The sequence below is a fragment of the Hylobates moloch genome, unplaced genomic scaffold (assembly GCF_009828535.3).
Source record: "Hylobates moloch isolate HMO894 unplaced genomic scaffold, HMol_V3 SCAFFOLD_1, whole genome shotgun sequence".
Taxonomy (NCBI): domain Eukaryota; kingdom Metazoa; phylum Chordata; class Mammalia; order Primates; family Hylobatidae; genus Hylobates; species Hylobates moloch.
Genome location: NW_026652276.1, coordinates 219,090,728 through 219,115,434, shown reverse-complemented (window position 1 = coordinate 219,115,434; position 24,707 = coordinate 219,090,728). Strand labels below are relative to the sequence as shown.

Below are 24,707 nucleotides of genomic sequence, written 5' to 3'. Positions count from 1 at the left end.
TTTTTTTCTTTTGAGACGAAGTCTCACTTTGTCGCCAGGCTGGAGTGCAGTGGTGTGATCTTGGCTCGCTGCAACCTCTGCCTCCCGGGTTCAAGCGATTCTCCTGCCTCAGCCTCCTGAGCAGCTGGGACTACAGGTGTGCGCCACCACGCCCAGCTAATTTTTGTATTTTCAGTAGAGACGGGGTTTCACCATGTTGGGCAGGATGGTCTCAATCTCTTGACCTTGTGATCTGCCCGCCTCGGCCTCCCAAAGTGCTGGGATTACAGGCATGAGCCACTGCACCCGGCCCACACTTTGTAATTCTTAAATGTGGCACAAAGAAATTCTACATAAATTCTGACACATTTTTTAGGAAAACCAGTTTTGAAAAAAATCAGAAAGATCAAATAGGATACCACATAAATGATATGATAGGAGAATCTAAAATATAAAAATTTGATTCCACAATTAAGGACAATCTCACTGAACAGTAAAACAAAAAATCTGGTTTCCTAAAGTGGCTGACAGCATCTCCTTCTACTTAAGAAAATTAAAAATGCTGGATTATGCTGGCATGGTGGCACATGTCTGTAATCCCAGTGCTTTGGGAGGCTGAGGTGGGAGGATCGCTTGAGCCCAGGAGTTTGAGAACAGCCTGGTCAACATGGAAAAACACCATCTCTATAAAAAATACAGAAATTAGCTGGGTCTTGTGACTCGCTTGACCCTGGGAGGCAGAATTTGCAGGGAGCTGTGATCACGCCACTGAGCCTCAGCCGGGGTGATGGAGCAAGACCCAGTCTCAAAAAAAAAACAAAACGAAGCTAGATTAAAACTTTTAAAAAGATTACCATAAAAGTGCTGAAAAGACAGTAGGCATTTATTAATTCAAACTAAATTTTATGGGAAAGTCTGAATGCAGAAATGAGAGGTGTAGGAGATGAAAAAGGAAAGTAAAAACACTCCCTAAAAGGCTGTGGCCACCTCCAGTCCCTGGGAGAATTCATAACCTCTGTAGCCGGAGTCTGCTGACCAGTTTAATGTGGTCACTGGGTAGCAGTGCCTCCAGGGAACCTGGAGCAAACACACACAAATGCTGTCTGAAAAAAAATACTTGTTTCTCACCCTTGATGCTCGCTCACAAATACTTTTTTAAAAGTAGTATTAGCCTGCACACAGTTGAAGAATTCAGGTACCCCAGAAAACAAAGTTCCATAAAGGAAGACTGGCAGAAACAACCGACAGCCTAAACAGAACCATAGATCCTAATATTGGAACTATCATCAGAGTGAAATTGGACCTGTATCTTACACCATACACAAAAAGTCAACTCAAAATGGATCAAAGATTTTTAAGACCAGAAACTGTAAAGCTCCTAGAAGAAAACATAAGGGAAAAAGCATCACGACATTGGGGTAGGCGATGATTTCTTGTATGTGACACCAAAAGCACAAGAAACAAAAGCAAAAATAGGTTGTTGGTACTACATCAAGGTAAAAAGCCTCTGCACAGAAAAGGAAACACTCAACAGAGTTAAAAGGCAACCTATGGAATAGGAGAAAATATTTGCAAACCGTATATCTCACAAGGGGTTAATATCCAAGATATAATTAAAAAGAACTTCTACAACTCAATAGCAAAGAAACAAAAACAAAAAACAAAACAAAACAAAAAACCCCAAAGAAAAACCTAACCTGATTAAAAAGTGGCAAAGGACTTGAGTAGACATTTCTCCAAAGAAGACATACAAATGGCCAATAGGTATATAAATATCAGTATCGCTATCCATCTGGGAAATGCAGATCAAAACTACAATGAAATAACACCTCACACCCATTAGGATGACTATTATCAAAAAACTGAAAGGTAACAATTATTGGTGAGGATGTAGAGAAATTAGAACTCTTGTACACTGCTGGTGAAAATGTAAAATGGTGCAACTACTGTGGAAAACAGTATGGAGGTTCCTAAAATAATTAAAGATATATTAGAACATGTTGGTCAAGAAAAACAATTAAAAATAGAACTACCATATGATCCAGAAATCCTACTTCAGGGTATATATCCAAAGGAAATAAAATCACTATCTTGAGGAAATATTTGCACTTCCATGTTCACTGTAGCATTATTCACAATAGCTAACATATGAAAACAACCTAAATATTCACTGACAGATGAGCAGGTAAAGAAAATGTGGTACATAAACAATGTAATATTATTCAGCCTCAAAAAAGAAGGAAATTCTGCAGTACACAACGATATGGATGAACCTGGAGGACATTATACTAAGTGAAATAATTCAGTCACAGAGTAATACCACAATAAAAAATTGGAATTATTAGTCAAAATTTAAAATAACTATGATTGTTTTGATTAAAGAAATAAGCTGGAGGCTGGGCATGGTGGCTCATGCCTATAATCTCAGCACTTTGGAAGGCTGATGCAGAATTGCTTGATGCTAGGGGTTTGAGACTGGCCTGGGCAACACAGTAAGACCCTGTCTTACAATAAAATCATAAAATAAAATAAAAACAAAAATTAAAAAATTATCCAGGCATGGTGATGTACACCTGTCTGTAGTCCTGGCTACTTGAGAGGCAGAGGCAGGAGGATTGCTTGAGCCCAGGAGTTGAGATCTTCAGTGAGCTACGATTGCACCACTGCAGTCCAGCCTGGGTGACAGAAGAAGACTCCCATCTTTATTAAAAAAAAAAAGAAAAGAAAATTAAATTTAAAAACAAAGAAATAAACTTGAAAATCTCTATAGAGGACAGGAAACTATGAAAAATGCCCTAGAAGATTTAGGAAAGAACCAAACACAGCAATTCTGTAAACAAAACAAACAAACAAACAAAAATCTGATAAGACATCTGAAATTAAATGGACGCATCAGTAGCATATTGGACATAGCAAGAAGGAATTAGGTAGAAGGAAGAAGGTAAATCAGCAGAAATGATCCAGCACTGCTCCTCCATGTTAATGTCCAGCATTCCCTGTGTCCTTTGAAAACGACTCAGAAGCTGCTGCCTTGAAACACGTGCTCCAGGCAGGATCTACCTGCATATTGCCTCCTAGTCACCAGACCAATAATTAGTTGTTCCAAGAGGGGGCTTCCAGTGAATATCACTTGGTAGGGAGACTAATTTCACAGCCATGGAGTCACGTTAGAATATATGCTTCTAAATATAAAAGGTAGGAGTTCTTGGCTGGGCTTGTTGGCTCATGCCTGTAATCCCAGCACTTTGGGAGGCTGAGGCAGGTGAATTACCTGACGTTGGCAGTTCGAGACCAGCCTGATCAACAGGGAGAAACCCCGTCTCTACTAAAAATACAGAATTAGCTGCGCATGGCCATCTTGGTGAAACCCCATCTCTACTAAAAATACAAAAATTAGCTGGGTGTTGTGGTGTACACCTGTAGTCCCAGCTACTCAGGAGGCTAAGGCAGGAGAATTGCTTGAACCCGGGAGGTGGAGGTTCTGGTGAGCGGAGATCGATCATGCCATTGCACTCCAGCCTGGGCAACAAGAGCGAAAGTCTGTCTCAAAAAAAAAAGGTAGGAGTTCCTTTTATATTTTGGATATTATCCCTTATGAGATCTCCTGGCTGGATAAAAGAAGAAAGAGACTGATACACTGAGCGAGCTGCACACTGCGACACCATGCAATGGAGGTGCAGAGCGTGTGTGAGAGTGGATCTTGGGGTGCAGCATCAAGAGGAAGGTGGAATTTCAAGTTGGATAAAGGAGAGTTTATTGGTATGGAAACACCATCTTCTGATACGTGACTTAACACCTCAGGAAACAGTGCTAACACACTGCCAGCATAACTCTTGAAATCTTGGAAAAAGTGAGATCCACATACATGAAGTAGACATTCCAGAAATACCATGGCAGACGGTCAAAAGAGGGCTCAGGAAGCTCAGAGAAGGGAGCCCACTATAGTAGATACACTACGTAAGGCCGGAAACCCACGAATGATCTATGTTTTACAGCAGGGCCCAGAGAACACTCCTTTTATCAAAGAGACAGCAATGCTTTAGCAACAAAAACGCCAGAGTTGGTGAGCTCAATTACAGCTGTCCTCTGTAGACTGTGGGAGATGTTGAAAAACTAGGTTTACTAAAAAATCACGGGCCAGGTGTGGTGGCTCAGACCTCTAACATCAGCATTTCAGGAGACCAAGACAGGAGGATTGCTTGAGCCTAGGAGTTCAAGACCAGCCTGGGCAACATAGTGAGATCCTGTCCTTATTTTAAAAACTAGGAATGATGGAATTTTAAAATAATAGAGGCTACATGGTAGTACTAACTTCAGAAGTGAAGTGAGCACCGTTATCAAAATGAGTGGTATCCAAAGAGCATGACCCGCAGAGATGCTTTGCAGAGATGGTTAATTAGACATGAAATCCCTGGAGTTTTCAGGCAACATACAGGATGCTCGGTTACATTTGAACTTCAAATGGGCAAGACTTTTTGTATATGCATATTCCAAATATTAAATGGGATAGAACATACTTATATTTAAAAATTATTCATTGTTCATCTGAAGTTCAAATTTACCTGGACATCTTGTATTTTTACTTGCTAAATCTGGCAACCCTACCCTAAAGGCAAGTTAGATAGGCAGCCAACAAGTGCATTGCGTAATTTAAAGAAACCAAAGCAGTCAGCATGGATTATTGGGCTGGGCATGGTGGCTCATGCTTATAATCCCAGCAATTTTGAAGGCCAAGGTGGTAGAGTTGCTTGAGTCCAGGAGTTTCAGACCATCCTGGACAACATAGAGATACCTCGTCTCTATTAAGAATAAAAAAAAATGGATTATTGGAAGGCTGATGGAAGTTCTTTCAAGATAAAGTCATAGGTATGGCTGTATACTAGGAAAAGCATTAAGAAGAAAGCACACTACCCAAAAGGCACCCTGAGGCTCCAGAGGCAGCATATTCCATACTTGCAGTACTATTCCTACCCATTTACTGTGTGACATGAGTACACCAGGTTTCAGTAGGCCCAGAATGGGGAGGGGCTCAGCAGAACTCCAGACTTTACCACAAGCATCCCTGCCACTTGGGCCATATGACCCAGCAGGCCCTATTGTTTACATGTGGCATGGAGTTTATGGCAAGCCCCAGTTGGAGAATTACAAGGTAAGCCTGTAGGGTTCTGGAGCAAGTCACGCCATCTACATTGTTGACATTGCTGCTGAGTCCTGTAGAGATAGTATCTCTGACCATGGGACATGATGTGACTGTGTGGCCAGAGCTGCCCATTATGAGCTGGCTTATATAAAATCCACTACAACATAAGTTTGGGTGGGTCAGTGGAAATCCATTGTAAGATGTAATTGGCACATTTGTGATTGGACACAAGTTGGACAAGACAGCATGCTATCCAGATGTCATCCAAAATCTGAATGAGTTGCTGTTGCTTACAAATTAATAATTACAGCATTCTCCAAAAAGTGTTAGAAGACTGGCCAACAACTGGATTATTATTCATGATGATTGGCTGTACTGGAGGACAAGCTGCCACCCTCTTGTAGTGTGATGTCTATTATATCCTCAATAATAGTCCCCCAAGTGTTAGTTGCTTGTGTTTTTTCTTTTTTCTTGTGGAAATAAAGAGGAAAATAAGGCATTGCTTGCACTCATGTCTAGTATCAGAATGGGGAAGTAGGACAAAATGAAGAAATAGACTTAACTCTCTGAAACCACTCATTTATGTTTTCTGCCTAGCCCCTGGTCCCCTTAGGTAGAGCTTATGAGACCTTCACCCTGTCCTCAGCTTAAAACCAGATCTGAAAAAATTACTTGGTATAAGAGCAAGGCTTTGCTTTCCCCAGGTGAGAGAAAGTTCCCTGGGTGATCAGAAAAGGGGAATTAAATGGGCATTGGAGAGAAAGTAAGGAATGTTTAGGGCCGGGTGTCATGGCTCATGCGTGTAATCTGAGCATTTTGGGAGGCTGGAGCAGGTGGATCTCTTGAGCCCAGGAGTTCGAGACCAGCCTGGGCAACACGGCAAAAACCTGCCTCTAATAAAAATAAAATAAATAAAATAAAAGGAATGTTTAAAGGATGGCACATTCCTGAGAAATGGGTTCTGAGCCCTGCACCCCCACCTCCCTCTGCTCAGGAGCAAAATGTAGTGGGTGTTTTAGGCTCCTCCTGGGTACTCACTAAGAGCTTGGACTGCACTTCTCCTTTGCCCCATGGGTCATTCAGATTCTGAAAACTTGCTGCAACTACAGCAGTCTCAACCAGAGCCACTCAGGAAGGAATATTCCCCCATCTAACTTTCTAGGCCATGCCTTCTCCATAGCTTGTACCCCATAATTAGACTTGCTCATCATTTCTTTTATCTTTGAACAATAGTTATCTCCTGTAAGGGACTTACATGGGGGAGATATAACAAACAATAGAGAATATAGCTTCGAGAATCTCTTCATATATGTGGTTGGAGCCAAGATTATGAATGAGATCATAAAGAAACATTGTGCAAAGAAAGAAGAGAAAAGGGCCAAGGATCAAACTCATATAATTGGTCCAAGAGTAATTTTCAATTGCATTACCAAAAACAAGGGAGGTGGGCAATTGAAGTGGAATGTGGGATTGTGATCCAAGTCTTAACTACTCTTGCTATGGGTAGTTTATTTCTCCTCATCCGCCTTCCATTCTCCATGCTACAACCTGAGTTTTATCTTTCAAAAATACAGATCCAGTGATGCTCTTTCTTTGCTTCTAAACTTTAGATGATGTCTCATTACTATAGAATGAAGTTCCAACTCCTGGCTGAGCATAGTGGCTCATGCCTATAGTTTCAGCACTTTGGGAGGCTGAGGCGGGCGGATCGCTTGAACCCAGGAGTTCAAGACCAGCCTGGGCAATATGATGAAACCCCTTCTCTACAAAAAATACAAAAATTAGCTGGGCATGGTGGCGCCTGCCTGTGGTCCCAGCTACTCAGGAGGTTGAGTCAGGATGATTGCTTGAGTCTGGGAGCAGAGGTTGCAGTGAGCCAAGATTGCATCATTGCACTCCAGCCTGGGTGACAGAGTAAGACCCTGCCTCAAACAAACAAGCAAAGTTCCAACTCCTTAGCATGGTGTTCAAGGTCCTTGGTAATCCCTGTCTTAATCTGCATTTTCAGATTCAGCTGCCATCACCATTAACTCCCTGTGCCAGGCACTATGGGCTTGGCATTCACTGGATATATCATATATCTTTCTCTGTCTAACTAAAATGTCTCTATACTTCTTATTGCCAAAATGTCCTGCTTTAGCTGTGCTTCTCTGTCTGGTACATTCATGCTCAGCTTCAAATAGTTCATTCATACATGACCACTCAAATTTCAGTAGCATTTCTACACATGTCACTGTTTGTTCTCGTAATCAGCATTAAATGTTGAACTGCAACAAGGAACAGATATTCTCATAAGCTGAAACTTTACTATGTTTTAAAGGAAGCCCATTTCAATCTTCATGGTCAAATTTAATTATTTCCATTTCTATGCTGATATGGTTTGGCTGTGTCGCCTCCCAAATCTCATCTTGAATTGTAGTTCCCATTATCCCCACATGTTGTGGGAGGGACCCAGGGAGAGGTAATTGAATCATGGGAGAGGTTACTTCCATGCTGTTCTCAGGATAGTGAGTGAGTTCTCATGACATTTGATGGTTTTATAAGGGGCTTTTCCCCTTTGGCTCAGCATTTCTCCTTGCTGCCATCTTATGAAGAAGGACGTGTTTTCTTTCCCTTCTGCCATGATTGTAAGTTTCTTGAGGCATCCCCAGCCATGTGAACTCTGAGTCAAACCTCTTTCCTTTATAAATTAACCAGTCTCTAGGGTATGTCTTTAATAGCAGCATGAGAATGGACCAATACATATGTTTTCAGAGACTATTTACAGAGAGTTCTAGAATAGCATTGATCCTTATCTTTGTCATTCTACAATTAGTTGTCAAGAATCTGCCCCCTCTATTTGATTTTTAATCCCTAGATAACAGAGACATTGTTTTCCTCATATATGACACTTCTATCGCCTAGTGCTTAGTGCATGGCAAGTATTCACTATGTGTTTTTTAGACTGAACTAAAAATTATCTAATATAAAAAAAACAAGTCATAAACATATGAATTTCATGTGGCTCAGTTCACTCTAGGAATCAACATTTAGCTAAATTTCAGTAAAGGCAGCAGAAAGCTCTCCTTCTCTAATCCAAACTAATTTTTAATCATGAATTGATTTAGTTTAACCTTTGACTCAATACCTATTCAGTAAATAGTAGTCCTTTCATTATTACAAATTGAGGTTGCTTCCATTACTACAAAAAGTAAGTCAATGAGATCTGCTTAAAATAAATTGCAGATTATGCTATAGGCAAATGTTAAAAGAAACAAGCAAGCAAAGAGAGAAAAGATAAGCTTACCAATTTAGGTTCTGAGTAGGTACCAAGTCCGATGATGGGAATGCTGTTTCCATCACTTAGAGGTATGCGGTGACTTGCAGCACTGAGATCCATTGTGGAGAATCTGATTGTAGGAATGATTCTGAACACCACAGGGAGTCTTTTCAAAAAGGTGTCCTAGGGCCTATTCAATCAAAGAAAGGAAGGCCAGAGGGAGGAGCAGAGGGAAGGGAGATTAACACACCTATTTCTCAACCTGTTTTTTTTCCAGGTTGTCCTGGAAATCCTAAGCATGGTTGTCCTTTGAACTTCATCAGAGGCTTGTAAAACATAACCTATTGAGAGCTTTATGCTTACTTCTTCGCAACAAAAGATTGAAAAAACAAAAAGAAACAAATTTATCTGACCTCTATCAGTTAGGATGCTTTTGTTGGCAAATAAGAGACTGACACAGTTTGGCTGCGTCCCCAACCAAATCTTATATTGAATTGTAGCTCCCATAATCCCCAACATCATGGGAGGGACTTAGTGTGAGGTAATTGAATCATGGGGGTGTTTTTTTTTCCCATGCTGCTCTTGTGATAGTGAATAAGTCTCACAAGATCTGATGGTTTTATGAAGGATAGTTCCCCTGCACATGCTCTCTTACCTCCTGCCATGTAAGACATGCCTTTGCTCCTCTTTCACCTTCTGCCATGATTGTGAGGCCTCCCCAGCCATGTGGAACTGTGAGTCCATTAAATCTCTTTTTCTTTATTAATTACCCAGTCTCGGTTGTCTTTATTAGCAGTGTGAGAATGAACTAATACACAGATCTATCTTAAATTCTCTTAAACTATAATGGAAATTTATTGGTTCATATTCCTCAAATTCTGGCAGTAGGGCTAGCTTCAGGGGAGACTAGACATTTTCTAGGACTTCCCGGGAGATATGGATGTAGCAGGACTGGAAAGGGATCTAGGATCTTTATCACAAGTTAAGCTTATCACCAGTTACACTGGACTAGAGGAACAATAACATGGCCAGGACCAATTTCTCACTTCTCATTCATCTCTCTGCCTTCTTGTTCTCTCAGGAAACTCTCTCTCTCTCAGTTCCCTTAACATTGAAAAGTATTTACTGTCTGTCCTTGGAGTGACAAGGTTTCAAGCTCAAACAACAAAAAAGAGATTTTACTTTTTCAATAGCTCAAACAGTAGTCCTGAAATTGAAACTTGTTGGCCTTGATTGCCTTTCTTGGTTCATGGATCCATCATGAAATCAATCACAGTGGCCAAAGGAAATAAAAGACATTTCCTTAAAAAAATTAGAAGACATTTCTAAATTTGGAGCTGGGGGTTGAAGGAGGCAGGAAATTCCACCCCAACATATGGCTCCCTGGTATAATGAAGATTTTGAATAAAGACCCTTAGAGATCAACAGGCTCTGGAAAAGACTTTCCCCTGTCTACATAAGGATAGGATGGACCCACCAAGGAGGACAATTGTTCTTTTTCCCCTCCCTGTTATCTCATGATCCTTTACAAAAAAAGAAGACCAAGAATGTGTTGGGAGTCAGAAACTGATACCCCAAAATATGGCACTTTGACATACTGAACTGGAAAAGCCTCAAGGTCTCTCTGACCTCTACTCCCTACCACCTCTCCCAAAGTGAAGTTCCTTTATCTGCCTAAGATCCAGACCCACCAAAAGGAACAATTCTTTTTTCTTCCTCTCCCTGTAAGACTAAGAATGTAACCCCTCCTGAACAAACCCTTTCACAAGGTAATGTACAAGGTAATGTCTACTCCCTGATCCATTCATTCTCCCTAGTGATCCCCCCAACAGAATTCCTCTTTTCCCCTCTCCCATAACCTGATTTGCCAGTAAATAAGCTTCTAAACCCCGTTGTGGGTGGGTAATCACTCTGTGGTTCTCCCTGTGTAAACATATAGTTAAATAAAATTGAATACCTTTTCTCCAATTAATCTGCCTTTTGTGAGTTGATTTTTCAGTGAAACTACAGAAGGCAAAGAGGAAGTTTCCCCAGCCTGTACACTTCACAGGTCACTGAGTCCACAATGGTTAAAATGTCCTGAAGTTGAAACTGGCCAAATTGTCCCATATTTATGGATTTTTGAATAAACATAGAAATGGGCCCTCTGTTTTAAAACTTGAAACTTATGTCTTAACTGAGTTTTTTCCTCAGGAAACTGACCCTCAGGCAAGGGACTGAAACTCACTAGATCACCACATCCAGATATTGAGATACCAAATACCTGATTCATCAGGATTGCTTCTTTATCTCTCCCTAATTTCTTTTCACACCTTTCCTGCTATGTAAACAGACCAATTTTGGTCAGTCAGGGAGACAGATTTGAGACTGAACTCCCACTTTCCTTGGCTGCAGGACTAGATTAAAGCCTTCTTCTCTGGCAATCCTTGTTGACTTAGTGATTGGCATTGTGTGCAGGGAGCATCACAATCTTGACTGAACTCCAGGTATTTCAGCAATAAAGTTTGTCTATAATTGACCTGCCCTCCCTCAAACAGTCATTCTTGCTTATGTACACATTAACACATAACATATATATAACATGTTCAGTATTCAACTAGACACAGTAATTTAAACTAGGCTGTGGCAATGTGGAACACGGCAATAATGGTCTTCAATATCATTTTTAAATTGATACAACAAATGCTTACTGTGCACCTTTGTGTGCTAAAATGTTGATTAGCATGTGTTTGTTATTTTTATTGTTACTGATTTTTTGCTATTTAGTTCTATGTATTTTAACACATATATAGATTTTTGTAACCACCACCACAATTGGGATACTGAAAAGTGCTATAACCCAAAGAACTCTATCCTATCATACCCCCTAACCCTTAATCCATAGAAATTACTGTTTTCAACCACCATAGTTTTATTTTTTGAAATTATCATAAAAATTGAATTACACAATATAAACTTTTTTGAGATTGGCTTCTTTCACTCAGCATAATGCCTTTGAAATTCATCCAGATTGTTGCTGGTGTCAACAGTTTATTATTTTTTTTAGTGCTGAGTAGTAATCTATTACATATGTGCACTGTAGTTTGTTTCTCTATTCTCCAACTGAAGGATGTTTAGTTTATTTTCAGTTTTTGGTGATTTTGAATAGGGCTGCTCTAAACACTTATGTACAGGGTTTTGTATGAACATTAAATGTTCATTTCTGTACGGTAAATACCCAGGAGTGAGATTATCGGGTAATGTGGCAAATGTATGTTTTGCTTTGTAAGAAACCACCAAATGGCCATTCAGAATGACTACCATTTTGCCTCCCCAGTAGCAATGCACATGAGTTGCAGTTGTTCTGTATCCTGACAGCACTTAGTATTTTTTATTTTAGCCTTCTAGTAAATTTGTTGTGTTATTTCATTGTTATTTTAATTTGCATTTCCCATGTGGCTGATGATGTTGAACACATTTTTCTTTTTTCCTTTTTTTTGGTTTTTAGAGAGAAAGGGTTTCGCTCCATCCCCCAGGCTGGGGTACAGTGACATGATTATAGCTAGCTCACTGTAGCCTCTACCTCCTAGGCTCAAGTGATTCCTCCTGCTTTACCCACTTGAGCAGCTGGGACTATCAGTGTGTGCCACCATTCATGGCTGGTTTTTAAAAATTTTTTTGTAGAGACAGGGGTCTTACTATATTGCTCAGGCTGGTCTTGAACTCCTGGGCTCAAGCAATCCTCTTCCCATCTCAGCCTCCCAAATTGCTGGGATTACAAGCATGAGTCACCACACCTGGCCCACCTTTTCTTATGCTTATTTGCCATCTGTGTATCCTCTTGGTGAAGTGCCTATTTAAATCTCCTGCTCATTTTTAAAATTGAATTGTCTTCTTAGTGTTGAAATTTTAGATTTCTTGGTAAATTCCTGACGTGTGTTTTTTTACTGGATATGTGGTTTGCAAATATTTTTTTTTCAGTCTGTAGCTTGTCTTTTCATTCTCTTAACTGTATCTTTCATAGAACAGAATATTTTAATTTTGGTAATGTTCATTTGTCATTTTCTCTGTATTGTGCTTTAAGTATCCAACCCCAGGTCACAAAAATTTAATTCTGTGTTTTTTTCTGAATGTAGTTTAATATTTTCTGTTTAGACCTATGGTTCATTGTGAATAAATTTTTGTATAATTGAAGAGATTTAGTTGTTTTGTTTTGAGTAAGGATGGCTTATTGTTTCAATTACATCTGTTGAAATATCTATGCTTTCTTCACTGAATTTCTTTTGCACCATTGTTAAAAATAAAAGGCCATATATTGGTGGGTCTATGACTTTCTACTTTGTTTCATTGATTTTTTTTTTTTTGCTTTATTTCTGTGAACTCCGCATAGAAATAGGTTTCACTGATCTATTTGTCTCTTCTTTCTTTGATACCACACTGTCTTGATTTTTGTAGCTTTATAATAAACCTTAAAACCATATAGTATAATTTTCAGACTTTATTTTTCTTGGACAAAAGTATTTTAGCTATTCTTTTTCTTTTACTTTCGATATATGTTTTAGAATCAGTTTGTGTGTTTAAAATTCCTGCAGGATTACTTTGTATATTTAAATTGTTTTCTGGGTGTCTTAGTTTGGGCTGCCATAATAAAATATGATAGACCGGGTGGTTTAAACAACAGCCATTTATTTCGCACAGTTCTGGAAGCTGTGAAGTCCAAGATCAAGGTGCCAGCCAATTCAGTTTCTGTTAAGAGCTCTCTTCCTGGCTTGTTGATGGCTGTCTTGCTGTGTTCTCACAGTGTGTTGGGGGCTGGGGAGGTGGGGAAGAGGAGAAACAGAGAGGAAGCGAGCTCTGTGGTCTCTTTTTAAAAGGACACCAAGCCCATCATGAGGAACCCACCCTCATGACCTGATCTAAACCTAATTACCTCTCAAAGTCCCCATCTCAAGATACCATCACACTGGGAATTCAAGTTTCAGCCTATGAAATCTAGGGGGACACTATTCAGTCCATAGCACTGGAGTTACCCTGGGGATTACGATTAGCATCTTAACTTTGTAACAATCAAGTTTGAATTAATACTAACCCAGTTTTAATAGTATTCAAACATTTTGATCCTTTAAAAACTCCATCAACCTACTCCTTTATGTTATTATTGTTACATAGATTTTGTCTTCAGGTTTTGACAATTTGACAGTAATGTGTCTTTCGGTGGATCTCTGGCTGTGTCCTTCTTGAAGTTCACTGAGCTTCTTGGATGTGTAGTGTCATGATTTGCACCTAATTTGGAAAGTTTCTTGGCCATTATTTCTTCAAAAAATAGTGTTGTTTTTTTTCTCTCCTCTCTTTCTTGTACTGCTATTATGTATATGTTTGTATGACTGATGGTGTCCTACAGGTCTCTTAGACTTAGTCATCTTTCCACTCTGGTGAGTTTTAAATGTCACATATTATGTTTTTCATTTGTGAAATGTCCATTTAGTTATTTCAAGTATGCTTTATTTCTTTCCTTAGACTCTCTACATTTGCACTGGCTTCAAGAGTGTTCTTGATTGTTTCCTGGGGAACTTCTGTAATAGCTGCCTTAAAGTTTTCACCATGTAAGTATGTACAACATCTATGACATCTTGGCTTTGGAGTCTTTTGGTTTTTGAGAACTTTTTGAATGTTAGGTTATGAGATCCTGGGTCCTGATTTTGTTTGTTTGTTTCTTGTTATTGTTTGTTTGCTTTTGAGACAGGATCTTGCTCTGTTTTCCAGGATGGAGTGCAGTAGTGCAGTCACAGCTCACTGCAGCCTCTATCTCCCTGGGTGCTGTTTAAATGGCATAGAATGTTAATGTTCTCATTGTGGAAAGCAGGTTTAGAGTTGTATTCAGTGGGAGACTCCATCTTATTTGGAACTAGAATCCTCACATGTTTCTTTATTTTTAATGTATTATACATCCTTACTAAATTGATGGGAATCTAAATATTACATTTGCTTTTCTCATCAGAAATGTTTCAAGTTACTCTTTATATATTAATATTTTCTAAATAAATTGACCGAAAACAACTCCTATTTTCATTCACAAAAAAATTGCTTGTGAATTATACTTTCTTTGTGGCCATAAATCCATAAAAATTATATTGATAGAAATAATAAGATTAAGTTTGGTATTTACTATGTGCTTTACATGGCTTCTTTAATTTTCACAACAATCTTATGCGGTGAATATACTGGGTCATTTAGTGTCTCCCCAAACTCAGGTCTACCTGAAACCTCAGAATGTGACCTTATTTAGAAATAGGATCTTTGCAGATATAATTAGATAAGTTACTATTGGATTTCGGTAAGCCCAAATCCAATGACTGGTGTTCTCATAAGATGAGAAAACAGAGACATAGAGGCTTAGGGAAGAATGACATGTGATGATGGAGACAGAAATTGAAGTAATGCATGTACAAGCCGAAGAATGCCAATGATCACTGGCAACCACTAGAAGAAAGGAAGAGGCAAAGAAGCATTCTTCCTTAGAAACTTCAGAGGGAGCATGGCCTTGCTGATGTCTTCATTTCAAACTCCTAGCGTCCAGAAATGTGCTAGAATAATTTTTTGTTTGTTTTAAGCCACCTAGTTTGTGGTAATTTGTTATGGCAGCCCTTAGAAAGGAATGCAGTGGGTAATATTATTATTCCTGTTTTATAGGAAGAGTCTTGAGATCCAAAATTTTTTGTCAAAAATTGCTTAGTAACTGGAACAACTGCCAGGCTGTCTGACTCCAGAGCCCATGCTTTTAGTCACTACACTCTACTCCCTCCAATAAAGTGATAACAGAGCAGATACATTGATCAATGACAACATATTTAAAGGGACTGCAAAAATGACTAATCCAAACTAGTCATAATTAAATGAAAATAAATTGAAACCTTCGTATATAATATGCTCACAGTATTAAATACTCTTATCTCTGTAGATCTGATGGTAGAAAAATGTTTGCGTTACTGTATCAGAGAGGAAAATTGATTTGACATGTTTACTGGAGAGCTATTATCAATAATAAATTTTACTAAATTATTAGTATTATTTATTATTACTATTAGCATAATTAATTATTACCATTAATAAAAAGGATAATAAAAATGTCTAGAGTATATCTTAAGTCAGATACTTTAGATGACATTTTAGCGCCATTTAGTCAATCACGTGTTGAAGCCATCAGTCCAGGACCATTAGAAAAATACATGTAACCAGTGAAGTTAGTTTTATAAACTCCCTGCAGCAAGGAAGACTGCACTCTACGTAGAAGCATGGAGTCTTACTAAGAGGGAGATGGGAAGAGCTCATTGTAGAAACTGGGCTTATCTTAGGTGATTTGGGGAAAGATTCCAGGACACAGGTATATTTTGTGTGTGTACGTGTGCCCTCTTACCACTGGGCCAATGACAGTGATTGGATATCTTAATAATTTATTTCTAGAAGGTTGAATAAATAGAGCATAGCTAGCATTGCCATTGGAGAAAAAGTAGCAGTCACCCATGTTGGCTGAAGATGGGATATTTGGTTATTCTTGTGGTTGCATAGTATCTCTGCTCAGGTATAATTACAGAATGGACTTAATTTTTTCTCATTCCATCATGGTCATGAAGAGTCCTCATGTAATATTGATATTCTATGAAATTATTTATGTTTAGCAGGGAAGGAACATCGTAGCCTAGTGGTAGAAATTAGGCCACTGTCCACTGACAGATATCAGGAAAGACGAAGTCAGACTGTGGGACAATAATCTTTGATGTTCAAGACCTTCGCATTGTCAGGATCCTGCTGATTAGATTATCTGGGAAAGGTTGCCTCTAGACTGGACAAGTGTCAGTTCCTTCTGAGCCTTCTAAGGTTGGTGCAAAAGTAACTGTGGTTTTTGCCATTACTTTTATATGGGGAAAACCACAACTACTTTTGCACCAACCAAATATTATAGAATGAGTGTTTGCATCATGTAATGTAAAAGTGGTTACACAGTAACACTTAAGAATCTAGACAGGATGCGTTGAACAACTGTGATACAGGCACTTGCCAGAAAAACAAATTATTATGACTTTGGTAAAAGACTGTTCATCCAGTGGACTAGATAACCAAACCCAGATCTGAAAAATGCGCTAAAAAATCCAGCAGAGTCTATTCTTGTACATGTGTATTTGCACCAAGATATGCAAATACATATATACATATGTATGTTTGTTCTGGCATAAACCTCCTCTTCGTTAGTGAAGAGGAAATCAAGATGAAATATGTTATTATCCATTCAGACCCTGCGTAATGAATTTAAACTGTTTGATGGGTTTCCAGTGGTAGTGTACACATAAGAAATGGTATTTTGGTACGGCATGGACTCAAAGGACAGTATAAACATTACATATCTTCAAAACAGAACTAATCATTGGTCCCTAATGCTGGACATATTTTCTGAGTGAAGTTAAATAATTCCTGCAGGATACAGTGACTCTGAAGAGAGCAACTGACCATTGCAGAGAGCGGAGCGGAGTTCCTGGGTTTAGTTAATGATCTAATAAGACATATTTTGTAATGTGGAGGTAAAGTCCAATTTTTACAAGGTTGAAGGTTGGGACTCATAATGTGAGAGACATTTCAGTACTAGAAGAAATTTGTATAAGAACATCTATCTTGACAATATTTAAAGAAACATCTATGACATATGTTTCCCCCAGTGGGGTCAAATGGATATTGATCCACCAATCAGATTTACAGCAGTAACTAAGGTCTGAGAAAAATGTATAAGAATGTTTTCTTTCTCTTGAAATGCCACAAAAAAAAAGACCATAGAGGCTTAGAAATTTTAAAAAAAATGTATAGGAGAACAGACTGAGAACTCTTGACCCAGTCACTGGAGAGCTTCAACATAAGCTATTAGGCAAGATCCATAGTAAAAAAAAAATCAAAAGGAAAAGTGCATTAAATTATCTTAAAATTAATCTTGTTCCAGAGATTTTAGTAAAAGCTATCTAGTTTACATAATCATTAGCTTCAGTGGAGGGTTTTGAATCAACTGTTACTTTAAGGGATTGTCTGCTTCTGGTAGAGTTCAAAGAATTCTCAGCTTGAGGTCTACCAGTGAAATGGAAGTCCCCAGATCTAGGAAAAAGGACGTATGTCTTTTGAACTGAAAATATGAATGCAGGGATTACTATCTCAGAGTTTCACCACAGTGTTAATTAGTAACAGTACCTGATACAGTCCTGTTAGTCGAAGCTCAAGGCAAATCTTCCTTTGCTTTCTCTTCCAGAAGACAAAATCTCCAGGTTTCAGGCTCAAAGATTGTGTAAATGGTTACTTTGAAAAGGCAGCTTGTATCCGTTTAATGATAAGATGTAGTATTTAGTTATGTCAACTTGCAGTGGGGCAAAGACTAGGATCAGAGCAGAATTCTGAAATGCATGGCATGGTCTGTTATTAACTCTTAAGGGGAGAGCCTATGTCATGAAGGTAAATGGAATACTGTAGGAACTTACATGTAAGTTCCAGTGACTCTTAGAACTTTGACAATTTTTAGTTTTAGTAATCCTTTATTTTCTCTACATTTTCCTGAAGACTGGGTATAAGAACAATAAAGTTTTTGAGTAAAAGGAAAAGCATTCAAAGTCTTTAATGATGGTCTGGCAAGAAAAAGTCTCAATCCATCCTAAAAATAAGTAAAGAATGACCAAAGCTTACTGGGAAATATTGATTGGACCAATAATTGCTCCTTCATTTTATGCTAACTGGCAGATCCAGTTGAGGTTAGTTAACTCAGTTATCTGAATCAACTGACTTTTGAGAAAGGCTCATATGCCAAGAGTGAATTCGAATCAGTAATAGCATAGCTTGCTTGACAATCTCCAGCTTTTATGTTTAAGTATGAACTACTAGTGAACATCATTCAATTAGGGTTATCAAAAGGTGCATTAATTATTTTGATCAAGTGTTTGATTCCTGAAGGGATCCATAGGACCCAGTTTGTACTTTATTACAGGCAACAAATACAGCAATAGCAGGAGAAGAAAATGCATTGGGAGTGTCTAGAGATCTCAGGTGAAGACTTCCTTACTTTCACACCACATGGTTGTTCTGATTATGCTTTGTCTTCAGGTATTAAAACACCAGTGACCTGTGTGAGCACCTTGGCACCAGAAAGCCCAGAGCCTGCTCAAGGAGGGTGTCTCTTACAGTGAGCTAGTTGCATAGACATATTCCAATATGTGACCAGACTTAGTCCTTCAAGCTCCACCAAAACCAGTGGAAATTATAAATGCAATTATTAATACTAAATATTGCTGACAGGCTGGTACATGCTACCCTGAAAACAACTCACAGATCCATGGTTATATAACATCATTTACCTTTAATTAATACATATTTAGTTAATACATTCCCTAGTATTGACAAGAGTCGAAGTCATTCTCTAGGCAGTTCTGGAGATAAGCATTTGTCCTTATCTCCAAATAAGAAGGTCAATAGAGGTTAACTCATGCCATACAAAGGGAATATACAAAGGTCTGTATAGGACACTGATAATTTCCTAATACAGGTTAAATAATCAAGGCATTTTTCTTGCTTGAGTAGGGAAGGAGAGTTGTTGGGTCCAAGGTATTAAAGCTGTGGATAGTTATATATGAAGGAGAGACAAACAATGATGCCATAATCTATCTCCAAGGCATTTAATTTATCCCATAAAGTGCATTGTAATTGTTTACAAGTGACAAGAATATTTACATCTAAAATACTGGGAAAAAAGTCTTTTAATAGTTATTTTGGCAGTTATTATTATATAACTATTATTAATAACTATTATTATATAACCATTATATACCTATTTAAACATAGGTATATTTCTTTTAACCTGAAAAGTACAAAACTGATGGGTACATATTTGTATTAATGTATTTTACTTATACATAATTAATCTGGAAAGATAAACTGTTGCTGTGATTTATCAAGCTACCCCTCTTTCATCTTAAATTTTGCACCATAGTTTCAAATTGGTGAAAATTTGGAGGATGACAAATCTGATTATTTTTACTTATTTTTAAAATAAATCTTTGTGGTACCTAGTGAACCCTTCAAGAAATTTAATGATAGCTTGGTCATAAAAAGACATCTTGACTGAAAAGATTTTCCAAGCTGAGACATCTGTGAGTACTCACCAGTCTCCAGCGTATGGTGATGCAATGCTGTGATTTACAGAGGAAAGACAGAGTACAGCAGAAGAGTTCAGCCAAGCATTAGGGGTCAGAGAGATGGCATCCCAGGCTAAGCTTCCCAGCATCTGTATTCACATGCAGCACACCGAGTTTCCAGGTTGAACCGCCAAGATCTGTGTGAGGAATACATTAGCTTAGGCTAGAACTCAAAACCAAGCTTCCCAGCAGGAATTTTTCTCTCTTGAACCACATAATCAAGCCTAGCTAACTCAGCTGGTTTGACCTGTTGCACATCATCAGTAAAGAAACTGACCTTGGGGGTGCGGGATCACCAGGGGGAGCTTTACCCTTTAACCAGCATATCATAAAACTGCCCTTATCTTGTCTGAGTGTCAAAATGTCATCCAGGAGACCTAGAGACAAAGAGTTTACAGGTGGAAAGTCCAGCTGTAAATTAACTCCATTGTCCATATCCTCTTATTTTTCTGAATTTGGGGCCTAAATTTGGGGAATGCAAAATGAAGAGTTTTCAGAGAAGAGATATAAAACATAAGACAGTCTCTGGAGGCAGGTAATAGTTACCCAAATGTTTGTTCTCTCCAGGCAATATTTGAAAACACACCATAACAAGAAACAATAATTAGTAGAAACTTTTAATTCTTTTAAGCTGTGAGGTTTTTTTTGTTTTGTTTTGTTAAAATAATTTAAAAGCATGTCCAAAGGAATGAGGGCTAATAGAATATTATAGTGCTAAAAAAGGTACATCTGTGACAAAAAAAACTGAGTAATTTTACAGAAAAACACAAATTATAATTTTCTCCTTTTGGTTCACTATTCACGTAACAAATTGTAGTAAATAATTTACTAATATTGCTCTATGTGTAAGAATTTAGACATAGAGAGATACATAAATATACAAATAGATGATAAACATAAAGGTCTTAACTTTAGTCTTAATATATAATTTTATAAATATATTAAATAAAATAATGCTTATGATATTGAATTTACCATTTTAATCTTCTACAACAATTTCCTGAATAGAGAAATCATTTTTATATCATCTATGTATTTATATATTTTACATATTTTTGTATCTATTATGCCATTTACATTAATTGCCATATTTAACAAAAATAATTCTATTGCCTTCAGATAGAAAAGAAAATTAAAGAACATGAAGCCAAGAATTGTCTTATCTTTTTTTTTCAGTGAATACACATGTTAGATTATTAACTCAAATATAAAGTGGCAAAAATAAATATATGACATTATTCTAAAAGCATTTACACAAACTTTTAATTTAGCCATTTTAAGAAGTAATGGCAAATTAAAACTATGTTTAGTGATTAAATTTCTGTATCTTTTTCTTACTAATATACTTTTTGGGCATTCAATGATAACTTATTAATGAGCTAAATTTAACTTTTATCTAAGGTATCAAAGCTAATTAAGGATCTGGAAATTACAATTTTAGCCAGCACATTAAGCCTTTATGATTTGAAGCAGTATAAAAATTTCACAATATTAAACCCTTTAAAAAGACATCTGCTATTACCATTTCAATTAATTGAATACAATTTTATATTTTTGTCATCTTATATTTACTTGACCAACGAAAGGAACTTCAAAAATTTTAATCCTGAGAAACTTCAGTCTTGCGCAAACTAAAATATTGTGCTAACGAAATTCTCATATGACAAAACTTGGGGAAAGACAGTGTTATCTCCCAATCAATATTATTTGTCTCTAAACCAATATTAACTCTAGTTTGTTGGAGTTAATATTGACTCAGTCTGAGATTTACCTTTTTAACCAAGAATATTACATAAACCTTTAAAATATAATTTATAAACATCTGCATTAATAACTGAAGTTGAAAGACTCTTTAAATTATGCCAAAAGTTCTGTATAGTCAACTTGTTAAATCTCGTAACCCTAACCAATGACATTAGCTTAAATCACAATTAAATCTCTTATTATTTCCTTTAAACTCCGAGCTTTTAGCAAGATGAAATTGTAAAAGACAACACATTTTACAAGTTTAATGTTTTTGCTTTTCCTTTTAGTTAGGATAGGACTGTTAATTTTCCCATAACGTCTTTGTTTAAAATATTGACAGGTCTCTTTGTTGAAAAAAATTATTAAATTTCCCTTAAAAATTCATTAATTTGTAAATCCTTCTCATGATTAAGCTAATTATTTTTTTCACCAAGTTTTTGTATCTTCTGATCTTATCAAAATATAATTGCCAGTGGTCATGAACAGGTCTGAATTCTTCAATATACCTTTTCCTGTCCATTCTGGGGTTTGAGAAGTCTTCTATTGATATTCATATATGGCATAGGGATATGAGTACGATCAAGGTTTAAAATGCACACACTGGACAAAATCTGGAGAGAAAAAGGAAAGATACAAACAAGAACGAGGGGAATAGGATTCAGATGGAGACACACGTGAACCTGCTTTAAGTTCTCAAAGTTTTCAGTGGACTTAAAGCGTGTTTTAGAGAGGTAGTTTTAAAGGGCAAATTGCACTTGGAAGCCTCCTCATCTTAATTAAAGAAAGCAGACCAGTTGGGGCTGGGAGCAAAAAAGAAGAAAAAAAGAAAGCAGACCATTGGACAGTTAAAATTGTGTTTTGCTTTCCTAAAGGGCATCTCAAATGAACAATCTTATTTATACCAAAGATTTCTAAAAGTGGCCACTATAATCCCGGGTTGTCTTTGTAAATTGTGCCAGTTGGAAGAATAGGTGTGTGAACATCATGCTGTATACTATAAATAATACCATTTTTATTTGTCACTTAAAATCGATAAATAAAGATCCATTTTACCCTTGCCCTAAAAAAAAGAAAGAAAAGAAAAAGAAGGAATGATAGTTGTATGAATTGACTCTGAAGCAAGACAGCGTTAAGAAAGGTAGGTAGTTGGCCTAGAGGAGGCAGAATTTTAGAGTCAGGAGACTTCTGAGACTGATTAGAGTGGTGGTGGTGAAACTACATGTCTCCCAAACCTGGCCAAAGACAAGTCATCACCAGTGAAGCCTCTGGGGAAATGAAACAAAATAAAGACATTTTCAGAGATACAAAGACAAGATTGAGGAAACAATCCTTGAAGAGTTTTGGAAAAGAGATCTGAGGCAAAGTTTATGTAAAGGGCACTAGTCTAATGAGACCCTTGGAACTCTTCAGCCCTGGGCCACCTGGAGGATGGACTCACTGGGCCTATGCTCATCCTCTCTCCATAGACTTTTCTTGTTACAGAAAAATGAGACTCAAGATACTGGATAATCACCCAGAAAAACAGAAGCGAGTTTTAGAAGACTGGACATCTTTATATCAAAGAACAATAAACTTATGACCAGACAACCCAAAATGTTCTGGAGATATTATTTCTAGGAACACAAGAAAAATCTTACATTGAATGGCTTCAATCAAATAATCTGAGTTCAGATTCAGATTCAACTCAACACACACATTGCAGTGTCAGGCGGGTGATGGTGGTGGGGGGTACTAGCAGATAAAGACGAAAAGGATCTCAGATAATGCATGTACATTCTTACTGGGTTAAAGATTTGTTTATAGCAGAGAGAGTCTCAGGTTTATCTTGATAAGGTCTTCCACATCTATTAATACTCACACACCATCAAAGACTACCATGAATACATCTTGTAGTTAAGGTTACGTTTGTTGAGCTTGGTGCAGCAAGGGAGACCGTACTCTGAGGACATAGGGAGTGTCTTGGCAAGAGGGAGTGAAAAGATGCTCCTTGTAAAATTTAGTCTTTACGTTAATGTTATTTTTATTTTATATTTTTTAAAAACTTAAGACAGGGTCTCACTCTGTCACCCAGGCTGGAGTACTCACTGCAGCCTTGACTTCTCTGGGTTCTGGTGATCCTCCCACCTCAGCCTCCTAAGTAGCCGGTACTACAGGCACATGCCGCCATGCCTGGCTAATATTTGAGGTCTTTTTTGTAGAGATGAGATCACACTACGTTGCCTGGGCTAGTCTCAAACTCCTGGGCTCAAGCGATCTTCCTGCCTCGGCTTCCCAAAGTGCTGGATTACAGGCATGAGCCACCAGGCCTGGCCTAAGGTTATTTTTGAGAGAGTTCAGGAATCAGAGGTTTGATCAGGATTGAGCACTGTCAGAAAGTAGGGACAATCCAATGATTTAGTATCATAATTTTTATCGATGAAACAAGAGGAATGGAAAGGGGTTTAAACTGTCAGTGGAGATGCAGCAGCAACTCATTTATACGAGGTGTGGGGTATGTTTTGATTGTGTGTGTGTGTGTGTGTGTGTGTATGTGTGTGTGTGTGTGTGTAGTTGCATAGTGCCTTAGTTTCTTTTTTTCTTTTTTCCAACTGAATTAGTCTCTTTTTATTTTCTTGGCAATCTCTTCCAGAGTTACTACTTTTGTTTTAGGCGATAAAATGGATAAGGCTCCACTTCCAATGCTGTCACTGCTATGAGCATGGTCTTTCTCTTTACTGCAACTAGGAATTAAAACTTTTGATTCTTGTTTTTTAGACCAGGCATGGTGGCTCATGCCTGTAATCCCAACACTTTGGGAAGCCAAAGCAGGAGGATCACTTGAGTCCAAGAGTTCAAGACCAGCCTTGGCAACATAGGGAGACCCCTGTCTCTACAATAAATAAAAAAAGATTCTTGTTTTTTATATTCTAGCCCCAGAAGTAGTTTCCACTGTAGAAGTTATCTGATGACAGTATTATGCTTTCTTGTAGTGGCCTACAGCCAGGTGTCTTCAGGAAGAAGCAGCTACAGGATGGATTTAGTTTAAATATTAACATGTGTTAAACTAAGAGGTATTCTCTCAAATGAGTTTAAATGCATTCTATTTTTAGACAACCTACATAACGTGTAATTTCCTTAAAAACAATACCTGTACTTCAAATACATGAAAATAAATGAAAAGCTCAAGATGACTTCAGTTCCGTTTGTCTTAAGTCCTGGTGTTGTGTGGATGACAAGCACCAACCAATTATGATGACAGGTGATAGATCCAAAATAATTGCCAAATTAGTTAACATTTTTCCATTTCTAAACCATCCCTAAAGAAAATCATATATAGGGGTCATACCACCCTCAGGGTAATCCAGTAGAGCAACCATGTCATCTGGAATCATGTGTCACCAATAAAGAACTG

General features: G+C 37.8%; 1 protein-coding gene across 1 annotated transcript in view; it reads right to left on the bottom strand.

The window, feature by feature from the left end:
* Window positions 1-19,599, bottom strand: part of AKR1D1 (aldo-keto reductase family 1 member D1) — a 57,588-nt gene extending 37,989 nt beyond the window's left edge. The window contains exons 1-2 of the mRNA XM_032753551.2: window positions 19,538-19,599; window positions 8,406-8,568 (exon numbers count right to left, since the gene is read on the bottom strand). Of these exons, the coding sequence (XP_032609442.1) occupies window positions 8,406-8,498 (93 nt within the window). The 5' untranslated portion in view covers window positions 8,499-8,568; window positions 19,538-19,599. The remainder of the gene's footprint in view (window positions 1-8,405; window positions 8,569-19,537) is intronic.
* Window positions 19,600-24,707: the final 5,108 nt, after the last annotated feature.